This window comes from Ixodes scapularis, unplaced genomic scaffold, assembly GCF_016920785.2.
Source record: "Ixodes scapularis isolate PalLabHiFi unplaced genomic scaffold, ASM1692078v2 PGA_scaffold6__148_contigs__length_123643588, whole genome shotgun sequence".
NCBI classification, from domain to species: domain Eukaryota; kingdom Metazoa; phylum Arthropoda; class Arachnida; order Ixodida; family Ixodidae; genus Ixodes; species Ixodes scapularis.
Window position 1 is genome coordinate 34,461,457 of NW_024609881.1, and position 24,137 is coordinate 34,485,593.

General features: G+C 46.5%; 1 protein-coding gene across 1 annotated transcript; it reads right to left on the bottom strand.

Moving 5' to 3' along the window:
• Nucleotides 1-14,139: 14,139 nt before the first annotated feature.
• Nucleotides 14,140-14,802, bottom strand: LOC120840023. Its single transcript, XM_040210444.1, has one exon. It carries the CDS (start codon nucleotides 14,800-14,802, stop codon nucleotides 14,140-14,142), a length of 663 nt encoding a protein of 220 aa, XP_040066378.1.
• Nucleotides 14,803-24,137: the final 9,335 nt, after the last annotated feature.

Genomic DNA, 24,137 nt, shown 5'->3' on the forward strand with positions numbered 1-24,137 from the left:
CCCATGTTTCTGATGCAACATCGGGAAGACCATGAATAATGAGGTTATCACGTCTTGAACAATCTTCAAGGTCATTAAGACGCTCGAGTAAGTTAAAGTTATCGTTCTGCAGAGCCTCGGTGACACCCTGCATCTCTTGAAGGTCGTGGTCGACTATTTCAAGCGCAGAAACCTTACTTTCAACAAGAAGCAGTCGACTTCCGAATTCGTTAATTTTTGCTTCAATGGATTGCTGTTTTTCTTTTATTTCTTCCACGGTTTTTATTAAGCTGCTCTGCCCCTCCTGTGACTTTATGGCACGAGTATAAAGGTCTTGCAGCAGCTTGCTCGCATCAGCTACTTGCGTCGCTTGGGCTACAGTCATGTAGCCGGGGTTAAGCTCTACGTAACCAGAGAGTAATAACAGTGACCTCAAAGCATCAAGACACTTTTGAGTAATGCGCAAAAAACACTTGGTCACGGAAACAGCAAGAAGCAATGGTTGTTAGTTTTCTTAGCGCGTAATGATGGAACGGAACCAACCTGCACAAGGATGCACACAGCGTTAGAACGATGCATTCCTAAGCTGTTTCCATGGCCAGTGAAGTATCCGAGGGCGCTCCGAGGTTTTAAATCTAGGCCATCGGTGAATGGCGATGTCGATGTAGATGCGGAGATCTTCTCGAACGGAGTGAAGACACGCTGCGGTTGCGGCCAATCCGCGGGAGCACCGAAGGGCCCGCCGACGATGTTGTCCGGAAAGCCAAGCAACACTTGAGTGTTTGCTGACGGGGTGGCGATAACTGGTTGAAGTGACGGTGACCAAAGCCGCATGAACAACAGCGATGCAAGTATCTGCGCAAGAATGCACACAACGTTAGAACGACGCATTCCTAAGCTGTTTCCATGCCCACTACTATGCACTTCACATGGCAAGGCATTTGTTGTACCAGGTTAGAGTCACGGGAAAACCGGAGAGAGCGGAGAGTGTCGGGCCCAAGGACGGTGTAGTGGGCAGTTTAAACGTAAAAAAAAAAATATATATATATATATATATATATACTGCACAGCGATACGTTGAATCGCGCGTTGAGTTTGGGGGAGCGTGGCAGCGTAAAAAACGGTTCTAAGCTCACGCAGAGGCTATGATGTATGGTCAATGGTTTGAGTGGTGCCTTCATGGTAAAATCCGGAACACCGGAAAGCGATAGTGGGTTCCAAGATGGCATCCTAAGGGTTGATACGGAGACCACAAGAGTGGAGTTGATCAAGAAGAAAGAGCATCTCAATTCTCAAAAAGTTCACATCAGGGTGTGCTAGGATCAATTTGTCAACATGATTTCAGCGGATAGTCCGTCAGCGCGCAATTCTCGAGTAATGGCGGTTGCCAGGGACCGCATGTAAAGGAGAGCTGATTTCATACCAAAGGAAAGCACTGTGAAACAAGCGCTGCGTCCATTCAGGCGAAATGGGTGAGATTTTCGGTTGCTACCGGAAATAAAGCTAAATTCAATTCAATTCAAAAGCGGGTGGACGATGCTAAGGTACCGTTTACGCTTTATTCCTTCAGCAGCGACCGTCCCTGAAATACCTTTCTGTTGGTGTGATTTGAAGAATCAGCTGCAGTAGGAACCTTTTATTCCAGAGACTACTGTGAAGCGTTGATGAACCTGATTACACTCCTAAGAAAACTGTTTTAAATTCGAACAGGTCGCAAACAATGGACCCGTTAAAAGACATTTGGACAGGAATGACATATTTTTTTTTTACAGCTTGGATAGGAGAAGGGCGTTATAATATGTACTTACAACGAAAAAAAAAAATATTTAGAGCTATGTTTACGTCGCGAAACGGATGTGTAGTTGGATTCCGCGGGAGCCGCCACTGGTCATGTGGCAGACCTGTGCGCCGCCGCCGCCGAAAGTGACACCGCAGATGTCCAATGCCTCCGCTGAAGTCTCCAGAAGCTCCCCACGCCGGCGCCGCACGCTAAGCGTGGCGCGCCGCCGGGTGAGCGCGGTTCTCAACACCGCCGCCGATGCCGCCGTTCATTTCGGACCGGTGCAAAGCTCGAATAATGTTCTTGCACTCTTTCGGGAGTTTCCTATATGGCCTCTAACAGTTACTTATTAATCTACCATTTTTCTTGTACTAATAGCGAAAATTATTAAGTAACTTATAGAGCCCAGATGAGGCTCCCGAAAGAGCTCAAGACTCTACCACGTGACTATAGCGGCCAAGTTCCCGCGGTCTACCGCGAGCGCCAACTACATGTTCGTTTCGCGCCTTCAATATTTCATGAACGTTTTGGTTAGCGTGGTAAGTTCATTTTATGGGGAACTTTTTCTATCTATCTGTTTAATCAGTTTTTTTCTTTGCACATGCTTTTAAGGTCATATCGTGTTATGGGATACGGGTACATGTTTTTACAGGCAGCCGTTTGATGAGGGTACCAGTCTGTTGCATTTACCCGTTTGAAACGGGTACATGATTGTCAGGGGTACCCCTTTGATACGGGTACCCGTTTGAAACCGGCATTCGTTCGATATGGGTACCCACTTTGATACGGCACCCTTGTTGAACAGCCACCCGGTTACTGAGTCAAACACTACGCTACCCCCAGTGAGCAATGACTAAAATGGGTTGACTCAGCACACGCAAATAGCGAGCCTGTAGTACTTTCTTTCTCAAATTATTTCGAGTAAAACAATTAGGGGAATGCAGTACAGGGTCCCTCCTTTTTAACATCGCAAGCGGGTATAAGCAAAACACATACCAAAATGTTCAAATCAATCTTCCTTTAATCTTAACATGTGCTACATTCCTTAGCGAAAAACCGGGGCTCTTAGAGTATACTTTATTCGCACTTCCAAAAGTATGCTTGATGCTCTAATTTGACCGGTTTTTAGTATACTTCCGACGCACTTCAAAAGTAGCATTTCGACATCATTTTAGGATACTCCTAAGCATACCTGTAAGAGGCATTTTAGTATACTTCTTACGCACTTCCAAAGTAACATTTCGCCATCCTTTTAAGAGACTTCTAAGCATACCTGTAAGAGGCATTTTAGTATAGTTCTTACGCACTTCGAAACTAACATTTCGCCATCCTTTTAGAATACTTCTTCTAGTACACTTTTGAGCAGAATTTTAGTATGCTTTTATCCAGGCCTTTATTACTATAAATTGTACCCCGGATTAAACTTGGAAGCAGGCTTTCAAATATAATCGGGGGTACACTTAGAGCTTTTAAAGCATTTCACAAATTTATTCCTGACCAGTTCCAGAAGGATATGTGGAAAATTACATTGATTTAGCAATTGCAGTGGTTTGCACTTATCGAAACTGAAATGCATTACGTTACAGGCTTTAATGTAGACGAGTTCAAAGTGATGACAAATGAAAGTAAGAAATTTTTATTAAACAAATCTTCAATATAACGAACACATGTTGCCTACAACAAACACACTTACGATGGAACAAATACATAATACGTTTAGTGGCTTACAAATATCACAGATGCACTTAAAAGCTCTATAAACATGCTCTTATTAGAAGAAAAAATAATTGCAAACTATCATGTTGAAGAAAAACGAGTAAAAAAAGTATTGCACCTGTTAATATAAAACCTACAATATTTATCATCAACCATGGCTGAAGTAACATCACCAACATGACTGAAGTAAAATGAATGAAAAAAGTTAATGCACTTGTTAAATAAAATCTAAAATATTAATCGCTAATCAGATTTAAGAGAAAACAAAGCAAATGCGCGCAAAATGAATGAAAATAAAAGCTATTTTTTTTTCATTCTGCAGTTTCCTTCTGTGTGTTGGAGGCTTTCTTTTGAGTGTAGGAAGCATTGCTGCACTTCCTTTGCAGGTATTCTTTCACGGATTTCCGAGTTTCCCCAGGGAATTTGGCAATAACAAAAACTGAAAAGAGAAGACAATAGACAATTAAGAAACTTGCCTTAAAACTCCATATTTACTTAATACTACTTACTATACTTCAGGTCCACATAATTTTAGAAAATTTCACAGAGAAACCAACAACAAAAAGTTAATCACCTAAACATATTGAGCACAGGGACCAATGACTAGGTTTATTGGCAACTGTGAAATATTGCTGCTGTGAAATAATGTAAAACCAGGCATTTCGTCAATTTGCAATGCATTAAAGGGATCTTGAAACAAGTTTACTGTGGAAACAGTCTGGAGCTCGTTACTTTTATTTCTTTTACCTTATAACAAGTACGAGAAAACACACCATGATTCATCAAAATGTCGCGAGTGCACTGCGTAATCAGAAAGGAAAAAAAGGTCCATTTTTCATCATGCAGCTTATGGTGGCCACAGGAACTACTGGCTTGTCGCCAATAGTGGTCGAGTTTGCGAGTTGAGCAGGTTTCTGCCCAATTTGAAGCTAAGGTTTTTATAAAAGTTGTCATTCACTCATTTGGCCCCCAATTCATGTGACACGCACGTGACCTGGAAATGATATTAAAGGTTGAGGGGCTCCCCAATCTTGAGTCTATTTATTTTTTTAAATAAAACCAGTTCACCTTGGAAAAAGTTGTTTTCTGATCTTCACTGCACATGCTATGGTGAGATACTGCCGCACTTACTTGGCCAAAGTCTGAATACTATTTCATAACCCCTGTAAAAACCTGCAAACATAACATTCTTTGTGACAGGGACTCTCAAAATTTCTGACATCAGCGAACAAAATTTATTGTTATTGTTAGCCGACGAGCCCCTTCCACTCTCGGCATTGTTGTAATTGAGTCTATGACAATGGTGTAGGAACGATTGAGGACGTTCAGGTGGTGAGAGAACCCTCAGTATACTGTACTAGGAGCCCTGTTCGAGAACCAGTGCCTCAGGATATTTGACTTGAAAGTCGGAGATAGCGTAGGCTAGAAAATAATTTTGAACACACAGATGACCACATTTTTTAATTTTGAATCTGACATCTCTTTTATATTATAATTCAGGGTTTACTGATGTAAAACCAACTGAGGCCATACTCTTCCAGACATTTACTTTAAAATCAACTGAACAAGCTGAAGGTTTTGAAAGATTCAGCAGCCTAAAGCTGGGGTAAACAGTCAGCTGTCTTCAGAAAATTGTACACAAAAGTAAACAATACTGAAGTTTCGTTAAGTTTAATCGCTGATCTACATTGGCGATGAAAATTAAGCAGAAGGAACATCAGAGTGAATTTTAATCTAGGCAAAAATTAAAGTATGCTAGAAATGGGGCACATTATTGGAAACAAGAGGTGTAGCGCAAACGTAATGACACAAAAAGACAAATACCTCAACATAAGCAAAAACAACAACCATCCGTGAGTACCGAGACACAAGTCCAATGGTGACCAGACAAAAGCTCACCGGACAGAAGCTCACCGAATAAAAGCTCACCCGTTTTTTTCGCAGACCCAAACAATAGCTCACCCCAATTTTTTTGGCTACCCGGTGAATCACGAGCTGGGCCAAAGAGCGTATGCAATGGACATTGCAATATTTTTAAAAGAAGTGGTTCCCATCTCATGCAACGGTGTCGACAGGTAAGCCATAAGAGGCACAGAAGTAACGATTTGGGACCAAAATTTAGGTCACCAAACTGAGTGGAGCTGAAGCTGATAAGACCAATCTGGGTTGACTCAAGGTACGCCACAACCGTCTGGAAAATATTTGCAAGGGGTTCGAGGTACACCGAGATCTACCAAGACTGCTGGAGCTATAGAAAGGGACTGCATTCGCTTCTAACCAGTCGATAAACTTGTTTCTACTCTAATCAACAAACAATGTGCCTATCAGATTTAATTCATTGTGGTGTTTTGGTGTCGCACGCATGCACCTAAGTTTTCTGCGCTCGTGTTAAGACCAACATGAAATTTTCACTTTGTTAGCTTCTGACCGGTGAGCTTCTGTCCGGTGAGCTTTTGTCCAAGATTTAAGTTCACTATATGTCAAGAGTTATTTGTTCCTGTTCAGTATGATTGCAATAGTTCGTTACCATTTCTTCTTTACGGCAATTTACTGACCTATCAAGTCCTTAACTCCGTTTTTAGGAAGCTTTCCCTTCATTGCCCACCCAATAAGACAGCAGTTTGTCAGGGCCTCAGTTCCAAATGCCATGACCGCGAGTTCCTGAACGTAAATTGATGGCTGCTTCGTGTCAACATTTCTTCAACTGCGCTTCAGGAAGCGCAATGTCTCCAAAGGTTTTCTAAAACATAAAAATAGAACCAAATACTGTCATTACATTCATATGAATGCCTCTTAGATGAGCGCATGTGCACGAATGGCTGTGACATGCTGGTGGTAAGGAAGTGTTTGATGAAGAGAGCTAGCCAATAGTAAAGAGGGTAATAAGGCTGGTTTGAATATTTTGCTATAGAGGGTCCACTGGTCAGCCTAGTCATCATCACTTTGGCGCAAACCATTTTGTTTAATAGGGCGATCGATGCCTCACTTACACGCTCGTTTCTATTTTCCCAAATTTCATATGCTTCATGCAGTTCTCTGCTTGTTCTGTCATTGTATCTGCGAGAATCTTAACATAATGCAATACCGGGGAACAGAGGCATCTGCTGCAGTGAATGGCGAGGTGGCCAGACAGGCTGGCTCGCGTGGCAGCCACGTACTCACGGGCAGGGTCATTCACACCTCTGCCCATCTGGCCCATATACACTACCCCTCACAATATTGGTATCTGATACACAACGCCCAAGACGCACCCAGCAATTTCATCCTTGTGTTCTATGCTGCAAGGCTAAGACGGCGGCTTGGGCCAGTTGATTCTGTGGCAGAGCCAAGCCATCTTATTGTGCGCCGAAGACATCACAGTAATGCGGTACCTCTGAAAGGCTTCCTTGAATTGTGTGGCACTGAGTGTTACTGTGTAAGTATGGTACCACATCTCATCTCAGATTCGACCTCTCACGAGCAGGTTTGTTTATGCCTCAACTTTTTTAACAGGCTTTTGGCGACATGAATTATACACATCTGCAGGTAACTTGCTTCTGCATAACAAACCCACTCGTGAGAGGTCCAATGTAAGACCAGTTGCGATACCATACCCTCAGTTTCGCACAATTAAGGGAAGTCGGTCAGCGTTACCACATTCCTGTGGTGTTCTTGGCATCCAATAAGATGGCTGGGCTCTGCCGCAGAATCAACAGCCGAGAGCAGCCGTCTGAGCCTTGTAGCATAAAACACAATAATAAATTTGTGGAGTGTGCCTTAGGCATTGTGTATCAGATACCAGTTTTGTGAGGAGCAGTGTATATTGGCCAAATGGGCATGCCTGAATGAACGTGCCCATGAGCACGTTGTCGAAACCATTGAGCCGAAGCGTTGATGACTACAAGAAAAAACACTACTTTAATCACCGGTAGCTGCGTTACTCACACTTCCCAGTTCTGAACGAAAATCCCCGATAGAAATTGTAGCTCGCGCACGGGCCCAGTCCCCGAACCTCCTCGTCTTCTTTTCCGCTCCGGTGAAGGGTTTCTTCATCCACCCCCCAAAAGGGAACAAAGTTCATTTTTAACCGCTTTCTAGCCCGTACACAAGTTGTATTGGTCGTTTTACAACCGCACCAGCGGGAAGTCGGATTTCGCAGAATCGTACTCTTCCGTCTCTTCCGGAAAACAATATTTTCACAACTCCCATCTTCCAGAGCTGGCGTGGTTGCTGGCTTTCGTGAAGAATAACCACGTCCCCAACTTTGAGATGTCGGTTTGACCTCCTTGTTTTGTACAGTGATCGGAGTTCCGTTAGGTACTCCTTTGACCATCGTTGCCAGACCTCTTTCAGGAAGTCTTCTCTGAGTTTCCAGAGCCTTCGCAGCGATTCTGCGTCTCCGTTTTGCAAGTCGGAATCGGACGGTTTTGGTAACGACGTAAGTCTTTTCCCTGTCGTGAAGTGCGACGGTGATAGTGGCTGAGGCTCTTGCGCTTCACTGTACGCGTAGGTTAATGGCCGAGAATTGATGATTGCTTCCACCTCAGTGAGGAGAGTCACTAGCTCTTCTTCTGTCAGGATTCTTCGTCCGATGGCTTTCTTCAAAGAGTTCTTGACTGACCTGATCAAACGCTCATAAAATCCGCCCCACCACGGGGCACGTTCTGCAATGAACTTCCATTGTATCCTGCTGTTTGCGAAGTAATTCCGCACTTCGTATCGTAGAACATTCCAAAGCTCGCTTAAGTCTTTCTTGCTTCTCTTAAATGACAACGCATTGTCAGAGTAGATCACTCTTGGCACGCCTCTTCTTGATACAAATCGTCGGAGCGCACGCAGGAATGTTTCTGCCGTCTTGTCCGGTACCATTTCCAAGTGTACTGCCCTAGTAACTGCACACGTGAACAACGTGAGATATGCCTTCCTTTTTGTTTTCCTCGCTGTGACCCATACGGGTCCCGCAAAGTCAACACCCACGACCTAAAGGCTTCCGCTTCCGTGACACGATCTGCGGGCAAGGGCGCCGTCACTTCTGACAATGGTGTGGCGTTCAGCCGTTGACATGCGATGCATTTCTTGATTTAATTTTTTATCATTTGCCGAGCTCTCACGATCCAGTAGCGCTCGCGCAATTGCACGAGTGTGTCACGCACTCCCGCGTGCAATAGTCTACGCTGTGCTTCAGTTATCAACAACTTCGAAAAGTGGTCGCCTTTTGGCAGCACAACGGGATGCCTTCCTTCAAAGGATTTTTCGGAGAACTGTAGTCTTCCTTCTACCCGAAGTATTTCATCGTTATCCAAAAAAAGAGAAATGTCTCTTATAGGAGAATCTGGTGGTAGTTTTTTGCCGTCTTGAAGATTCTTTATCTCCTGTTCGAAGGCTCTACGTTGCACATTCTTTATTATATATCTTTCGGCTCTTTTCAATTCTTCCGCGGTTAATGGTCCAGTTTGAGCGCAAATTCTTTTAGACTTCATTATAAAGCGGAGTACCCACGCCATTGTTCGCCCAAGTCGCACAGCTGTGCTAAACCGCTCAATTTCTGGAACCATCGTTTGGTCTGCTGTTGCCGTGGGTAACGCTGCAACCTTTTTCTTCTCTGTTTCTTCTATATTGAATTCTTGCGGTTCGGACTTCTCTGGCCACCGCTCTTGTACTGTTAACCAGCTAGGTCCTTTCCACCATACTTCACTGTCGAGCAGCTCCCTGGCTGTGATTCCTTTGGTCACCAGGTCAGCTGGGTTCTCTTTGCCTCGGCAGTGTTTCCAAGAGCAAGGATCAGAGTTTCGCTGGATTTCAACGACTCTATTTCTTACAAACTGTTTCCAGTCATTTGCTTCTCCGTGGATCCAATGAAGAGCTATCTTCGCATCGGTCCACAAGTGCACTCCGTGGATGTTCTCCTGCAGCTTGGTCTTAATGTAGACACTCAGTCTGGTTGCCAAAAGACATGCCAAAAGTTCTAGCCTCAATCTTGGTGTCATTGAAGGCCGGGGTGCAAGAGCATCTATTGCAATGAATTGCAAGGTGCCCCGAAGGCGTCGTTCTTGTAGAGGCAGCGTGCTCTCGGGTGCGATCATTAACGCACCTGCCCGTCTGGCCCACGTATGTCATCCCACACGTCATGGGGATTTCATAGACGACGCCAGTGGCACATTCAACGTACTTATTTCGATGTTTGGTAGTGCAGGGATCTGAAGATGGCTGTGGTGAATTGATCTTGCGACAAAGTCGCGCCATCTTATTGGGTGCTGAAAAAGCTACCGGTACATTGTAGCGCTGGGCTACCTTTTTCAGATTGTGCGTTACATTGTGCATATATGGAATGACAACAGGCCTCGTGGTCGGTCTATCGCTGTTTGATTTCCGATTACCTTTAATCTTTTTGATTAAGCTTTCTGCCACTTCAACCAAAGCTCTCAACGGAAAACCAGCCCTCTGCAGGCGTTCTATTTGACCCTCGAAGCTGCCTTGCGCACTGTGCAAACATGACTTTCTGAGAGAAGCCCCCAGGCACGAACTGGCTATGCCCCTTTTCACTACCTTCGAGTGGGCGGAATCAAGAGGAAGGATGCCCTTCCTAGTTCGAGGCGCGTACTTCCAACAAACATGGTTCCCAAAAAACGACAAAGTTCGAGGCGCTTGGCAGTTTCACATGGGTAATTTCCTGCGCAAACATTTGTGCGCGCTTGAGTTGCATGATCCGTTCATAGTGCGAAATTCAGAATGTGTCATTGAATTTTTGAGGCAAGGGGGCCAGTGCATGCGCAGTGGGTTTTCCATCGACGTCGAGGATTTATTTTACTCGATTCCTCATGAACCCCTATTCTCGGCGGTGAGACAATGCATAGACCAGAACGGAGTTGTCGCTTTCCAGAATTCTTCGGGCATCAGTGTTGATAGCTTTCTTGAGCTCCTGGTTTTTTACTTAAAACATACGTTTGCGTCATTCGAGGGGGGTCTTTATGTGCAAAGAAAAGGCGTTTGCATCGGGTCCAGTGTTGCACCTGTTTTGTGTGACATTTTTCTAGGCAGCTGTGGAAAAAACATCGCTTTGAACATTTCGAACGATGACAATGTGAAGATCTTCAGATACGTCGACGATTTCCTCATCCTTAGCCGCTCGGCGGGGCCCCCTTGCAGTGAAGTCTCTCGGTTGCTAGACGTGTTTAAATTGTGTTGCTCCGGGTTGACATTCACGCATGAGTTACAAAAAGAAAGCAAACTGCAATTCTTGGACCTCGAGCTGTCGTTTTTTGGGAACCATGTTTGTTGGAAGTACGCGCCTCGAACTAGGAAGGGCATCCTTCCTTTTGATTCCGCCCACTCGAAGGTAGTGAAAAGGGGCATAGCCAGTTCGTGCCTGGGGGCTTCTCTCAGAAAGTCATGTTTGCACAGTGCGCAAGGCAGCTTCGAGGGTCAAATAGAACGCCTGCAGAGGGCTGGTTTTCCGTTGAGAGCTTTGGTTGAAGTAGCAGAAAGCTTAATCAAAAAGATTAAAGGTAATCGGAAATCAAACAGCGATAGACCGACCACGAGGCCTGTTGTCATTCCATATATGCACAATGTAACGCACAATCTGAAAAAGGTAGCCCAGCGCTACAATGTACCGGTAGCTTTTTCAGCACCCAATAAGATGGCGCGACTTTGTCGCAAGATCAATTCACCACAGCCATCTTCAGATCCCTGCACTACCAAACATCGAAATAAGTACGTTGAATGTGCCACTGGCGTCGTCTATGAAATCCCCATGACGTGTGGGATGACATACGTGGGCCAGACGGGCAGGTGCGTTAATGATCGCACCCGAGAGCACGCTGCCTCTACAAGAACGACGCCTTCGGGGCACCTTGCAATTCATTGCAATAGATGCTCTTGCACCCCGGCCTTCAATGACACCAAGATTTTGGCTAGATACAAAGATAAAGTGTCGCGGGAGTTCTAGCCTCGCTACAGAAAGTTCTTTTAGAGGTGCCACTCGAGACTTGCAAAGCAGGATCGTCGATGTCGTGGAGCCGGAATCATTCGTCATAGTTACGTATGCTACGGCTCCATACGCCTGAGGACTTGCATCGGCAAAGATGTGCAGGTTTGTCCTGATCGTCACTCCCTCTATTCCCCGTCTGTAGAAACGTGGCACCCTGACGTCACATAGCAATGGAAGATCCGCACGCCATCGGTGCCATTCACTGCGCAGGTCAAGAGGCAGTAGGTCGTCCCACTCCATCTTCTGTTTCCAGATTTGTTGAAATAGGATCTTTGCTCGCACGACAAATGACGCGATGAATCCTAGGGGATCGTAGAGTCTGGCTGTAGTCTGTAGGACAAACCTTTTTGTGTCTGAGTGCTTCTCTACGAAGTTCAGAACATCGTCTGGTGCAAATGTTAAGAGGTCTGTGGCAGGGTTCCACGTAAGTCCCAGCACCTTGAAAGCTCCCGCAACCTGCCCCAATGGGTGTTCCTCGTGGTGATTCGAGTCAACCTCATTCAAGAGCGTTTTCGAGTTAGACACCCACTTGTGCAGCTTCATTGACGCTTGCTCGAAAATTGCTGTCGATTCCTTGAAGATCTTAGTGGCTTCTTCTTCGCTGGATGCAGCGGTAAGAATGTCATCCACGTAAATGGAATCCTGCAGCAGCGCCGCGGTGTCTGGATACTCGTTCTTCATTGTTTCCAGGTGATGTTTTATTGTCGCAGACAATACAAATGGGCTCGATGTAGTTCCAAAGGGAACTCTCGTCATCCTCCAGATGAGAATTGGAGGAAGTGGTCTTCCGAAATGTGGGGTAGTTTTATACCACAGGAAGCGTAACGCATCGCGATCATCTTCTTGTATACTTATCTGAAGAAACGCCTTCTCCATGTCGGCCACTAGCGCGATACAATATCTTCTGAAGCTCAGAAGCAACGCGACAATATCCGGGTTCAGATTGGGGCCACTTTCCAAACAGTCGTTCAACGACTTCGAGCTTTTGCTATGAGAAGAAGCGTCGAATACCACTCGTAATTTAATGGTGGCGCTCCTTTCGCGACAAACTGATTGGTGTGGCATGTAGAACTTCCGAGATCCAGTCTGCTCACCTGACACTTCTTCTGCCATTCCACCTTCGGTGTACTTTCGGATCGCGACGTCATAGTCCCTCATCAAATTAGGGTTCTGAGTTAACTTCCTTGTTAGCTGCTGAAGCCTCCTCTCCGCAACTTGTTTGTTATCGTCTAAGTTCACTACGGGTTTCCACGGGAGGGCCACCTCGTACCGAAGACCGATCTTCTTAACTGTTTCTTTGTAAGACGCGGTCACGGGTTCTGTCACTGGATGAGGTTCGTCGGTTATACCAATCGATTCAAGGTTCCAAAACCTTTGCATTATTTCAGATGCATCCATGTTGTTTGTCGTTGCGTTGAGAACGACCATCTGTGAGCTCTTGATGACAGATGCTGAAAGTTCTGTTGGACCGTGTACCCAAGCGACGTCTCGATTGCTCAAAGTTTTCCGTCGAGTCTCCTAACTTGGCCCGTGACGAAGTTCCAATAGCAATCGCCTCCAATCAGTATGTCCACGCCGTTGGGTCCCTCAGCTTCGCAGAAGTCCGCGGCCGTGTATCCCATTTTTTCAGTTGGCGACGCAATTCTTCTCTTGGATAGGGCAATGGTTCACCACAAATACGGCTTGTCTCAAGTGCTTCCAAACGGAAAACTTCACCTCTCTGATTTTCAAGAGTCACAAGAACTCTGCGAAAGTTTCGTTCTGTCGTGTGGTCGCCAAATGCTCCTACCGTCAGTCTTTCGTTTCCCAGGTGCTTGCATCTGAGCTTTCGTGAGAGTAGTTCTGTGACAAAAGACCTCTGGCTTCCGCCGTCGAATAGCACTCTTACAAGGATGCGCTGTTTCAGTCCCAAGCTCCACACTGTCGCTGTTTGCAGGAGGACGGTTGTGTTGACCCTGTCTTTAATCGTAGATTGTAGGGCCACCGGACCAGCAGAAGTCAGTTTTTCCTCTTGTCTGCCTTTGTCGTCTCTTGAGCTTGACAAGAACGTTGGGTCACACATGACTGATGCGTTTCGACCTTGGCAGTTGGAGCAAGAAATGTTTTTCCTGCACTCTTTGGCCAGGTGGTTTTTCTTCGTGCACCTAAAGCATCTTCCCGAGCTCGTTAAAATCTTCCTCTTCTCGGGAAGACCTATCGTTGTTTTGCACAGCTCTGTCTCGTGGTCTGCTGACTTGCAGAAAACACAGCTCTGCTTGTCACTTTTCTGTAGAAGTGTCGCGGCCGTTCCTTTTGTCCATGGTTTTGAATTGTGGTTTGCTGCACGAGATGCTACTCCACTCTCTTTTCCTGCTTTACTTCTTATGCCTCCTGATTCTGGTTTTTTTGTGACTGTCGTTCTTTCTCTACTTTCAACTTCAATTCTCAGAAATTGCATAAGGGATGGTAGTTGCCTTAGCTGGGACTGTTCTACAACGTGTTGGTTTCCTTCGCCAGCCGTGTTTACAGCCTCATCTTCCGGGCGACGCTGTTCTTTCTCCCGAACGACATTTCTGTTGAAGGTTAGCACAAGATCTTCTGGAATCAGCCGAAGTACAAGGGGGCAAAGGAGAGTCGAATAAGAATCTTCGTTAACCCCTAGAGACTTGAGTCCTCTTATATGCGCTTGGAGGTCATCGTGTAGTCGTCGCAGTCCTCAGACGTCTTGCGAGGTTTGAACTGGCTGCCGTTCTGCCAGTTTCATGATGCGGTCATCTACTAGCAGCGCCTCGTCGCCGTAACGGGACTTTATGATCTCCCGCGCATCTTCATAACAGCTGGCCGTTGGTGGCAATCCGGCAATCGCTGCAGCAGCCTCTCCCGACAACGCCGATCTGAGGTAGTGGAACTTCCCGGCTGATGACAGTTCTGGGTTACCATGGATGACCTGCTGGAACTGCTCCCAGAAGGGCTGCCATTGCTGACGTTGTCCGTTGAATTTCAAGAGTTCAAGTTTGGGTAGCTTGACCTTGACTGACAAAGTGGGACTGCGGTGGTTTGTTGGGATTCCTTGACCGCTTGTACTCGCTCTTTCGTGTAGGGTCCGCACCTTGAAGGTCAATCTTGCCGAGTAGGTGACGATACGATCGCTGTACTCGACGGTCCGAGCATACTCTTGTTCGATGTCACTTGCTGCCAACAATGGTTCGAGGGCAGAGTCCGTTTCGGCAAGCTGACCGTGTAGCGCGTTGAGACAAGTCAGCAAGACGTTGAGCTCTTCCTCAATCGGCAGTTCGGTTTTGGTAGCTGTATCGATTTCCGTCAGCAGCTTTGTTACCTGTGAACGCAGGGCTTTTCGCTTCTGTTTCAGCCTATCCATGGCAGCGTCGTTATGGTCCCTTGCGTTCTCGAGCTGGATGGTGTCTTCTCCTGTAGCCTCGTTACATCAACGCTTGTGACACCTTCTCATCTGGCCCATCGTACAGTCCTGATCCCGGGTTTCGGCACCAAAATGTCGAAACCATTGAGCCGAAGCGTGGATGACTACAAGAAAAACCACTACTTTAATCACCGGTAGCTGCGTTACTCACACTTCCCAGTTCCGAACGAAAATCCCCGATAGAAATTGTAGCTCGCGCACGGGCCCAGTCCCAGAACCTCCTCGTCTTCTTTTCCGCTCCGCTGAAGGGTTTCTTCACACGTGGCTGCCACGCGAGCTAGCCTGTCTGGCCACCTCGCCATTCACTGCATTAGATGCCCCTGTTCCTTGGTGTTGCACGATGTTAATATTCTTGCCAGATAGAATGACGAAACAAGCAAAGAACTGCACGAGGAATATGATATTTAGGAAAAAGGAAAAGTGTAAGTGAGGCATCAATTGCATTATTAAACAAAAATGCTTCGCGCGAAGTGATGATGACTAGGCTGGCCGAAGGGGCCTATATAGTAAATTGTCTTTCCAAATAAACGACAGTTGCGAGTGTTCCAAGGCTAATAGTAATCAATATTATTGATTACTATTAGCTATATCCCCAACAGCCATGCAAGTGTCCCTTTAAGAGAACATGCACATGGACTGTAGCATGTGCCTCCAACTATAATTACGCTTCTCCATTCTGTGATTGCAGCCTCCGGAAGTTCTGAATTGACAATCTTGCAGCATGCAGCAGTCGACTGGAGAAGTATTATCGAAGCTGAAAAAGACATCCACTGTCGAGCACACTCCAAGCTTGATCTGCGTTCGTTTATCAAAGCAGTTTCCTGTTTGTTTGTTTTTATTTTAAAAATGCTAGTCCTTAAAGGCAACGCCCAGAAATTTTTAAGAAACTTCTACACATTATGCGATCGAGCATAAAATGTGTATCCACAGTGGATACAGTAAAACCCCAATTATGCGTCCCCGGTTAATGCACGACTGGACGAGTCAGCAGAAACTCACTGATTTCTTTCGAGGTTCCAATGTTATAATAAAGATTGATTGGCACCTCTATTACACAATTTCTAGGTTACATTCATAGTTGCATGAGGGTTCTAGCTTCTTCAGATTCCAGCAGATTATCAGCTTAAAGGCTATTTGGAAGTTTTGCGTATCTTTGTCACATAAGGCTGAGCACCTTAATTGTTGTTTTTTGGATTATCCAATGTTCTCGCGCAGTCTCCTGAAAGTCATACAATCGAAGCACCACTATATCCTACAGCTTTGAAAACGCCTAAACCGAATGAATGCTGCGCGCCCTAAAGTGGCTGAATGAGAACTTCCGCTGGCCGCATTCGTGGAGTGTGGCAGCATCACTCGGAAAATCATCGAAAGATAGTGGTGAACCTAATACATTATTTCCATCTAATTCCCAGAATTCATAAGGCATGCGTAGAGGCAATAAGGGATATATCTCAGTTGCAAAAATTGTTCCCTGGGTTCCAACAGAATTATGTTTAGGTTATGAATATGATCAGCAGAAAGCAGTCCTGACATTGTTGGGATGGCCTACCCTATTGGAAAAACGTACAAGAAACAAACCTGCTGCTTGTACAGTTCTGGTATGACACCACCATAAAATCTTTGTGTTATGCATGCAGCTAGTTTGGTTTGGCGGTTTGCGTAACTGAAGATACCGGCACCGCTATGGCTCCGGGTCTGTCTATACTGCCACTTTGCTTGCCGATATGATTCGGTGTGGCTGGTATGATTTTGCGTCCGATGACGTAGGCGTCTGCCGTCTTTCCAACAAAACGCTTATACCACAGGACCACCGGTATAACCAAATCATACATGCAGAAAGACGACCGCCATCTTCCAACAAAAACGTCCATCGTTCACCACCGCTATCGTTACATACACCATACATGTCGAAAAAGAACATAAGCCACGTTTACACGAATGCGACTTAGTCGCATTGAATGCAGTTGCCGCATTCAATATGCGGTCATGTAAACGGCATAATGCGCAAAGCGCATCGCATTTTGGAACGGGGAGGATTATCGGAAGGCGCTCGCTGCGGGAGCGAGTGAACAGCTGAGAACATGGCGGCGGCCAACCTCGTCGGCGGCGTGGAGAGCGGTCCCGCAATTTTTTTCCCGAGAACGCAAGCTTTTATTGCGATCATAAGTAAGCGGAATATAGCGAAGCTGCTCGGTGAGGGCGGCCCCGTCCAAACCTTTGCGAAGTACGACTTCCGCGTCCGAAGGGGTCACAAAGGCTTCGGTGCAAGCACGAATGCCACCGAGAACTCCGAGCACTGTAGAGCACTGCATGGTAGCGCAGAACGAGCAGCTCCTACCTCGGTGCAGTTCCTGGCTCCGCAAGAGCCTCTCGGACTCGGGGTCCGGTTGGTCCGGTCGCGATCGGCGAGGTCTAGCGCGGCGAAACGCGGAGGCTTCCTCAAAGCGTGCACACACACGTCGCCTCTCGTTCAGAGTGAACCGGCGGCCCGGCCTGGAGTCCTAAACGCCTTCCGTCTCCCAACTTCTTCCACTGCACCGAAGACAGCGGGCACGATCTTTACGGTCACTGAAAGACGAAAGGCCTCCACGTGCGATGCACCGGAAAACGTGGTGCGGCTGGTGTCGGAACGGAACTGCATAACTTCGAGCTTTGAGTCAACGTGCACGACAACAAACCGATCGTGACACCAAGCCGCGGATACCGCATCGCCGGTCGACAGCGGCAAACGGCCCGTTGCTCGTATCGTGGGCCGTGACTCGTACTCGGCCAACTTGGCGTCTTTTCGTGGCCCCTCGCGTCGTCGCAACCAGCCACAAACCCGACAAACCCACCAGCCCGAAACCGTAGCGACCGTAGCCTGCGTTGGAGAAAAGCGAAACCGAAACTTAAAGCTTCCGCCCAGTGGCTTCCGCTGCCGCGGCTTTTCTAACTTTGCGGCTTCCACTTCCGGTCGTCGCGGAGATGGCGAAGATGGAGCGGTGTGGGGGGTGGTTGGCTCGTTTACGGTTACGGGACAGATGTTTTGCTGTCCGTTTCTACTGCGTCTCTGGCTCTCAACTGGACGGCGCCTCTCATAGTTCAACCAGGCGTGGTCAGCCTGCGTCAGGCCGGCTCGACTCGTCCGATCGCCGGACCGCAGGCGACTTCCAAGTACGGCCGTTAGGCCTAGGATCCGAAGGCCTAGGATCCGTGAAGCGGTAAGCGAATCTCGTCCCGTTTTCGTTCTACTTTTAAATTACGTTTGGTGAACTACAGTATAAGCATGCGTGCCAAGTGTTCTTGACAATTTCGAACTAGAATAATTGTGCTTCATTGCGGTCATTTGCCGAAAATGTAAATCGAGCAATGAACGAGGAGCCATGCTTGAAAACGATGTATGTACGATGTTAACTTCTACCTGGGCGGCTAAAAAAAAAAAAATGTCAAGACTGGTTACGGTTGGATGCGAGGCTGGTCCCAATGCAATGGTAAGCACTTAGAGCGCCTTTCTGAACGGCATGTTAGCAATATAGCGATCAACGAGACGAGCGACGGCGAGAAGCTACGAGAGCCGGCGCCGAGCGCCGAAGATTTCTCACTCTCGCTGCTTGCGCCGCTCGGTTCTTGGGCTTCTAGAAAACGTCGCTCATCGCCTTGGTCGCTCGCAGCAATCGCTTTCATAATGTGTGTCTCGTCGCGCGGCTGACTGCCGTGTTTATTCGAATATAAGTCGACCTTTTTTTTTGTAAATTGTGACTAAAGAATTTCGACACCTACATTCGCGACCAAATTTTGCGACCCTACCGGAGGCATGAAGCTATCGAGTCACCGATCCGGCGTTGCCGTAGACCCGCGCCGCTTCTTGTTTCAAAAAGCGTTTGGTTGCCGAAATGGCTCTCCGCCCGCGGTGGCCGTTGCCGCTATCGCGCGCACCCCTCGGGCGTCGGATTTCGACATCGCGCCTCTAGCGTTCCCCTTGCTGGGCAACGGGTAAGGAGAGGAACGCGATGCGCCATGCACTTTGCCCTCCATCCTCGCAAACGCGCGCAAAAAAAAAAAGAAAGAAATGTTATTTTTGTTAGTTGCTTGAGGCGGCTCGGCTTGCGTGTTGCTCATGGCGACACGGCGGCTTTGCTTGCGTCTTTGTAGTTTGTCTTCCGTCGCTTCGCACCTTTTTTCGTTTCTTGTCGTCATTTTACAACGGTGTCAGTGAAGTATTGCTGCGAATTTGCGAGGATGTCTACCCAGCTGACGAAGCTTCGGACGATGATAACATATCCAGAAGCTCTGACGGTGATGAAGTTTTTGGCATCGCCCCGTGATTTAGCTGAGAGTGATGTAAATAAAGGTTTTTTTCTTTCTTTTGCCAAAAAGTTCCCTTGTTCTTAAAAATAAAAAAAAAGGTCGACCTATATTTGAATTTTTTTTTTTTTGTTCTTGGTGAATCCAGTAAATAGGGTTCGACCTATTTTCGAGTAAATACGGTAACTTTAACTTTTATTTTGGGTTACGGCGGACGCAACTCGAATGCTTGACAGTTACGTTGGGCGTAACTTTAATTTTTATTTCGGGTTCCGTCGGACGTAACGTTAGACACTCCGTTACACTTAAGGAAAATAGGGGCTGCACGTTCATCATATAAACCAACCATTTGTGTTTAATTAAAACGCATCACTTGCCTAAAAAAAATACTGCTATCCTATAGGAATGTAGCGCTTCAGATGAATTTGTTAATTTTTACTTTTAGTCCCTGCCCCCTCCAGATACAACATCTGGCCTAAAGCAGTGTTCCGGATCTCCTTCCAAGACCTCAGGCGGGTCGTCATTCAATCCATGAGTCGGCGGCGTCTCATGGGCGTGTTGCTGGTGCTTACTAGATGGTGCTACCGAGGGAAAAGTGGTCATGCTTGGGAAAGGCAAGTATGGCCGCCGTAAGTATACATATTGTCTTTACCTTTGCTCGAATCCACTTTTAAGAAATGCACAGTTCGCATGTGTGCATCTCTCAATGTTTCCACAGTCGGCTGTTTTTTTTTTTTTAAGTGCTTTAACTCTGTCAGCGCTAGTTTCTCTAGATCATGCAAATGGGATGCAACACTAAACCACATATGCTTTCGCAACAAACAGTGCTGTGCAGAAGCACAGTTGAATTTACTCTAGCTTTATAATGCAGCACAAAATAGTTGACTCCAAGTATAGCTACTTTTGTGACTCCGTTTAACCAAAAGCTCTGCCGAAACAAACTTGCCGCCTTATAGGTAGTGCAAAAGAACCTCGCGTGCCTAACCTGGAGAAGGGCATTTTTTTTCATAGGTCAATTTTTTCTTAAACCAATACCTTCAGCCTCCTTGAAATGTTAACATCATGTGACACACGGAAGAACAGTAAACTCTTTAATGTTGGCGAACCTTTAATTTTCGCGGCCTTTAATTTTGCAGAATTCAGTGGCTGCGATTATGTCCTCTGTGACCGATTCGAGAAGAAATAGGGGCCACGAAGGTAAGGGGGTTTTACTGTACATCGGAGGAAGGAGGAAGTCACTTATGTTTGTATGCAGGAGTAAAACCAACAACAACAATCATGGTGTCGACACTTTGCAAGCCTATCTGTGTCTATTGAATGATATCAATTTTCTTTTAGTTCGTTAAACATTGTTGCGTGTACATTGTGGCAGGGCCGTAACCAGGGGGGGGGGGTTAGGGGGCTCTGACCCCCCCCGAAATTTTTTTCTGGGTACGGCCCTGCATTGTGGGATGTCGTCTTCAACACGAGCAGTGGTTTTCCCTGAAGCAGGCAGCATGGACGCGTGCCGCAGCACAATATAGTTCATTTGCAGGTGGTACCGCAGGTTGAAGGATGGTTGGCACAATATGGGGGAATCACAATTCAATGTTCTACCTCGGCCGTAGACAAGATTTGCTCATTCTAAATCATTTTGTCTAAAAATCGGGGATTTGCGATGAATGTACCCGCATGGTTGGAAGGGCCAGACAAGCCTTGTGAGTGCTTCGTTTTCTAGCGTCTCAGTCCTGAACCCACTCACGCACCACGTGTAGATGTTCCGATAGGTGGGAGCACTTATTTGGAAAATGGTGAATGGCAACTGTTATCTTTATCAGACTTCTGTATTATGGTCAAAGTTGGACTGCATATTTGCGATACTTTTTCTCACTTAAAAATATGTCATACTAAAATATGTAGAATAGCCGATGACAAAAAGAGAATGGCTGGGCGTCCTCCAGCACGTGCTTGTGCTTTTCACCCCGCTTTGGACAGATGTGCTTGCTCCAGGCTCATGAGGCGCTGAAACGTCATCGAAGGTAGCAGACGGGCTGGTGGTGGAACAACGGAGACTTCTCCCTGCCTTTCTCATGCTGTCAGTGAGCGTGTACCTCTATACTCTAACTTAGCTTAACCTGCACAGAGCTGAAGAGAATAGGCTTGGCGAGTGCCCTTACTGCATATGCATTTGTACAGCTGAGGCACTTTCTGAATCAAGAAAATTGTTATCTTACCTTCAAAAACACATCATTTTGGGGGTGCAAAAGGAAATGTAATTCATATCTTTGTTTGTGTTGTCCTATTACGCATCGCAGGCACGTAGCTAGGGGGAGGCTTATGAGGCCCGGCCCCCCCCCCCTCCCCCCCGATATCTTCCGTTTTGCATGGGTCCTCCTCCTCCCCCTCCCCCTCATACAGCATTTTGTTATGAGGGGGCTCCCCCCTGAAACAAAATCCTGGCTACGTGCCTGACGCATCGACTCCAACTTAATACGGAGTCGACCCACCCTGTTGATAAATTTAATGCCTGCCAGGTAATTTGTTTTGCATTCAGTTAATATATCAGTGTTCAGTTAGGTATCCCAAGTCATTAGTCGTTGAGATGCAGTCTTTCTGAGTCAGTCATGTTTAACATTCATAAAACTGCTTGTCAAATAATGGCACTGTCGAGGACATGTACTCTGCTCAAGCAATCGCTGTGCACAAGCTGGTCGTGTGGATACAAGCAGCAAACATCCCGGTTGAAACGTCCTTCCTCGCAATGTAGCTCAAGACTAGGTCAGGGCCCCACTCACAAACGTCTATACTTTGCATCTCTTTAAGCTGGACCACTTTTGACACTACAAGCCATTGCAGCAAAAACAGTGTGACACATGATTATAAGCTCGACGTGCCATGGCATCCAACTAGAAGGTCACATGGCTTGCAGCTTCTGCCGTGGTTAACTTTAAACTGAGATAGTTTGGAATAATGCTCTCGGTTTGTAGTGTTGCCCGGCACGGTTAACAATTTGGCGATATAGTGCTGCATTGAAAAATCTGCATTCGTGAGTGTATCACCTTATGAATGCATACTATCTGTTAAACTCTCCATTCTGCAGAGAAATGAAATGCACTTTGCTTCCAATTGCAGCTACTTCTGGAACTTCATGGTATGAAGCACCTTATGGCTGCAAGCTCTGACCGATCTTGTTCTCTGGTCTGCGCAGGCCCATTGCAGGGAGTCACTCCGAGAGGCTCACCAGAGGTTCCTGCCCGTGGTCGTTCTAAATTTTTTTGTTGTACGTATGCATCCTTTCTGTCTTTCCCTAATGTACTCAGGCGTTTTCTTTTCATTGTTGCAGATTTGCCTCAAAATTGGTTCAGCACAAAAATGGATGCTGTACAACTGTATCCCACATATTTTGTTCAAGATAACTTTTCTTTGCGAAAACACATCTCACTGGAATGCCTGGGGAGAGGGAGAGGGACTGTCCCTGTGATCCTTGCCCCCTCCCTCCTCTCTTGTCACCCGTCACGTGACCCGCAGCCGAGCGCGAACTACACGCGGAGAGGCATCGAGATCCGGAAGGGTGCGCCCAGCAGCCGCTTTTTTTTTTTGTCTGCTTATTGTCAGTTCCAGCTCGAACTCTGCGCGTCCACCTGCTTCGATCTGTCGCCTAACCCTGCGGTCTTATTAGGATGTCTCTCGACAACGTTTTGGATGTGCAACAAAGCTATCAGTGTTCGAAAGGTCCTACGCCTATATCGGCAACAAGCGGTTCTTCAAAGAAGTCAGGAATTCTTGCGGTTTGGTTGGGTTCGGCAACTGACAGCTTGTGCGCCACATCGTGTTGAAACTTCCAAGATGCCGTTCCCTCTCATTTGTGTTTGTGTGGTTGTCCTGCTTTGGCCGTGTCGACAAATATCACGGATTACATCTTTCAAGTCCGCTATTTTTATGGTAAGTGCACTGCAACCTACCTCTTGGCAACGATTGACCGTTCTTCTACTGGTACTCTTCCAGATTATCTATATAACTATGCAGCCACTATTCTCGCGGCAGCCGGGTGAATAATTTCCCGAAAGTCTACCTTCATAGTATAGAATTACGTCGGTTCTTGTTTGATTTGCTATCTTCTCAGTTGTATAAAATCTTAGAGTGCCTCTCACCTTTCAGAGATCGCTTGCACGTTTGTACTTGTCTACAGAAGACGTAATAAACTTTGAGGAGAATTGAAAACAATCTATTGTGTCTGTTTTCCTGTCCATTTGCAAGCACCTACGTGAGCACATTTGTTCTACGTGTTTCCTCCATGTTATAAATAGGTTGATGAGTTTCGGAACGTCTCAAATAAGTTTAAGATCACCAACCTACCAGACGATCCCCATTTAGGGCTAGCGCATAATTTCCCGATTCGAATGGCACGTTCAAACGTGTGGTCACGTGCAAGGTCGAACGGGCACCTGTTTCAAACAGGCACCCGTATCAAACGGGCACCTGTATCAAATGGGTACCGTTTCGAGCGGGTACCGTTTCAAACGGCTACCCGTATCCCATAATCACGTTTGATCCAAGCGGGTCGACAAGTTTGCACCCGTTTGATTTACCAGTTGCCACCCGTTTGAATTTCAAATGGTTTTTTTCAGTAGGGTATCCAGGGGTATCAGGCTATATCTGGCATTATGAGGCTATATCTGGCTTATATACCATATCAGGTTATATGTGGCCAATTTTTTATATGGCCATATCTCAATCTTCAGCTCTGACCAGATATAAATATTTTTGTAAGGGGGCAGAAAGAAATTTAAGTGATAAGTGCGAAAGAAGGTACTGCGGCAGCCGCGGGCCGTGCTATCGGCGCCATTTGTGCCATCTTTCAACAGCTTTATGCATATTTTACTTTCTACCCAGCCCTAGTCACCCATTCTGCCGCAACGAGTCTTGTTGCAAGTTTTTCGCTGCCACGGTAGAGCTTACAGCTGAACCGGCTGCTGTCGGTTGAATGAGCAGATGGCACTTTGAACAAGCAG

What these genes read in the sequence shown, in the direction of transcription:
- LOC120840023 (XM_040210444.1), bottom strand. Translation starts at nt 14,802, where the DNA reads ATGGATAGGCTGAAACAGAAGCGAAAAGCCCTGCGTTCACAGGTAACA.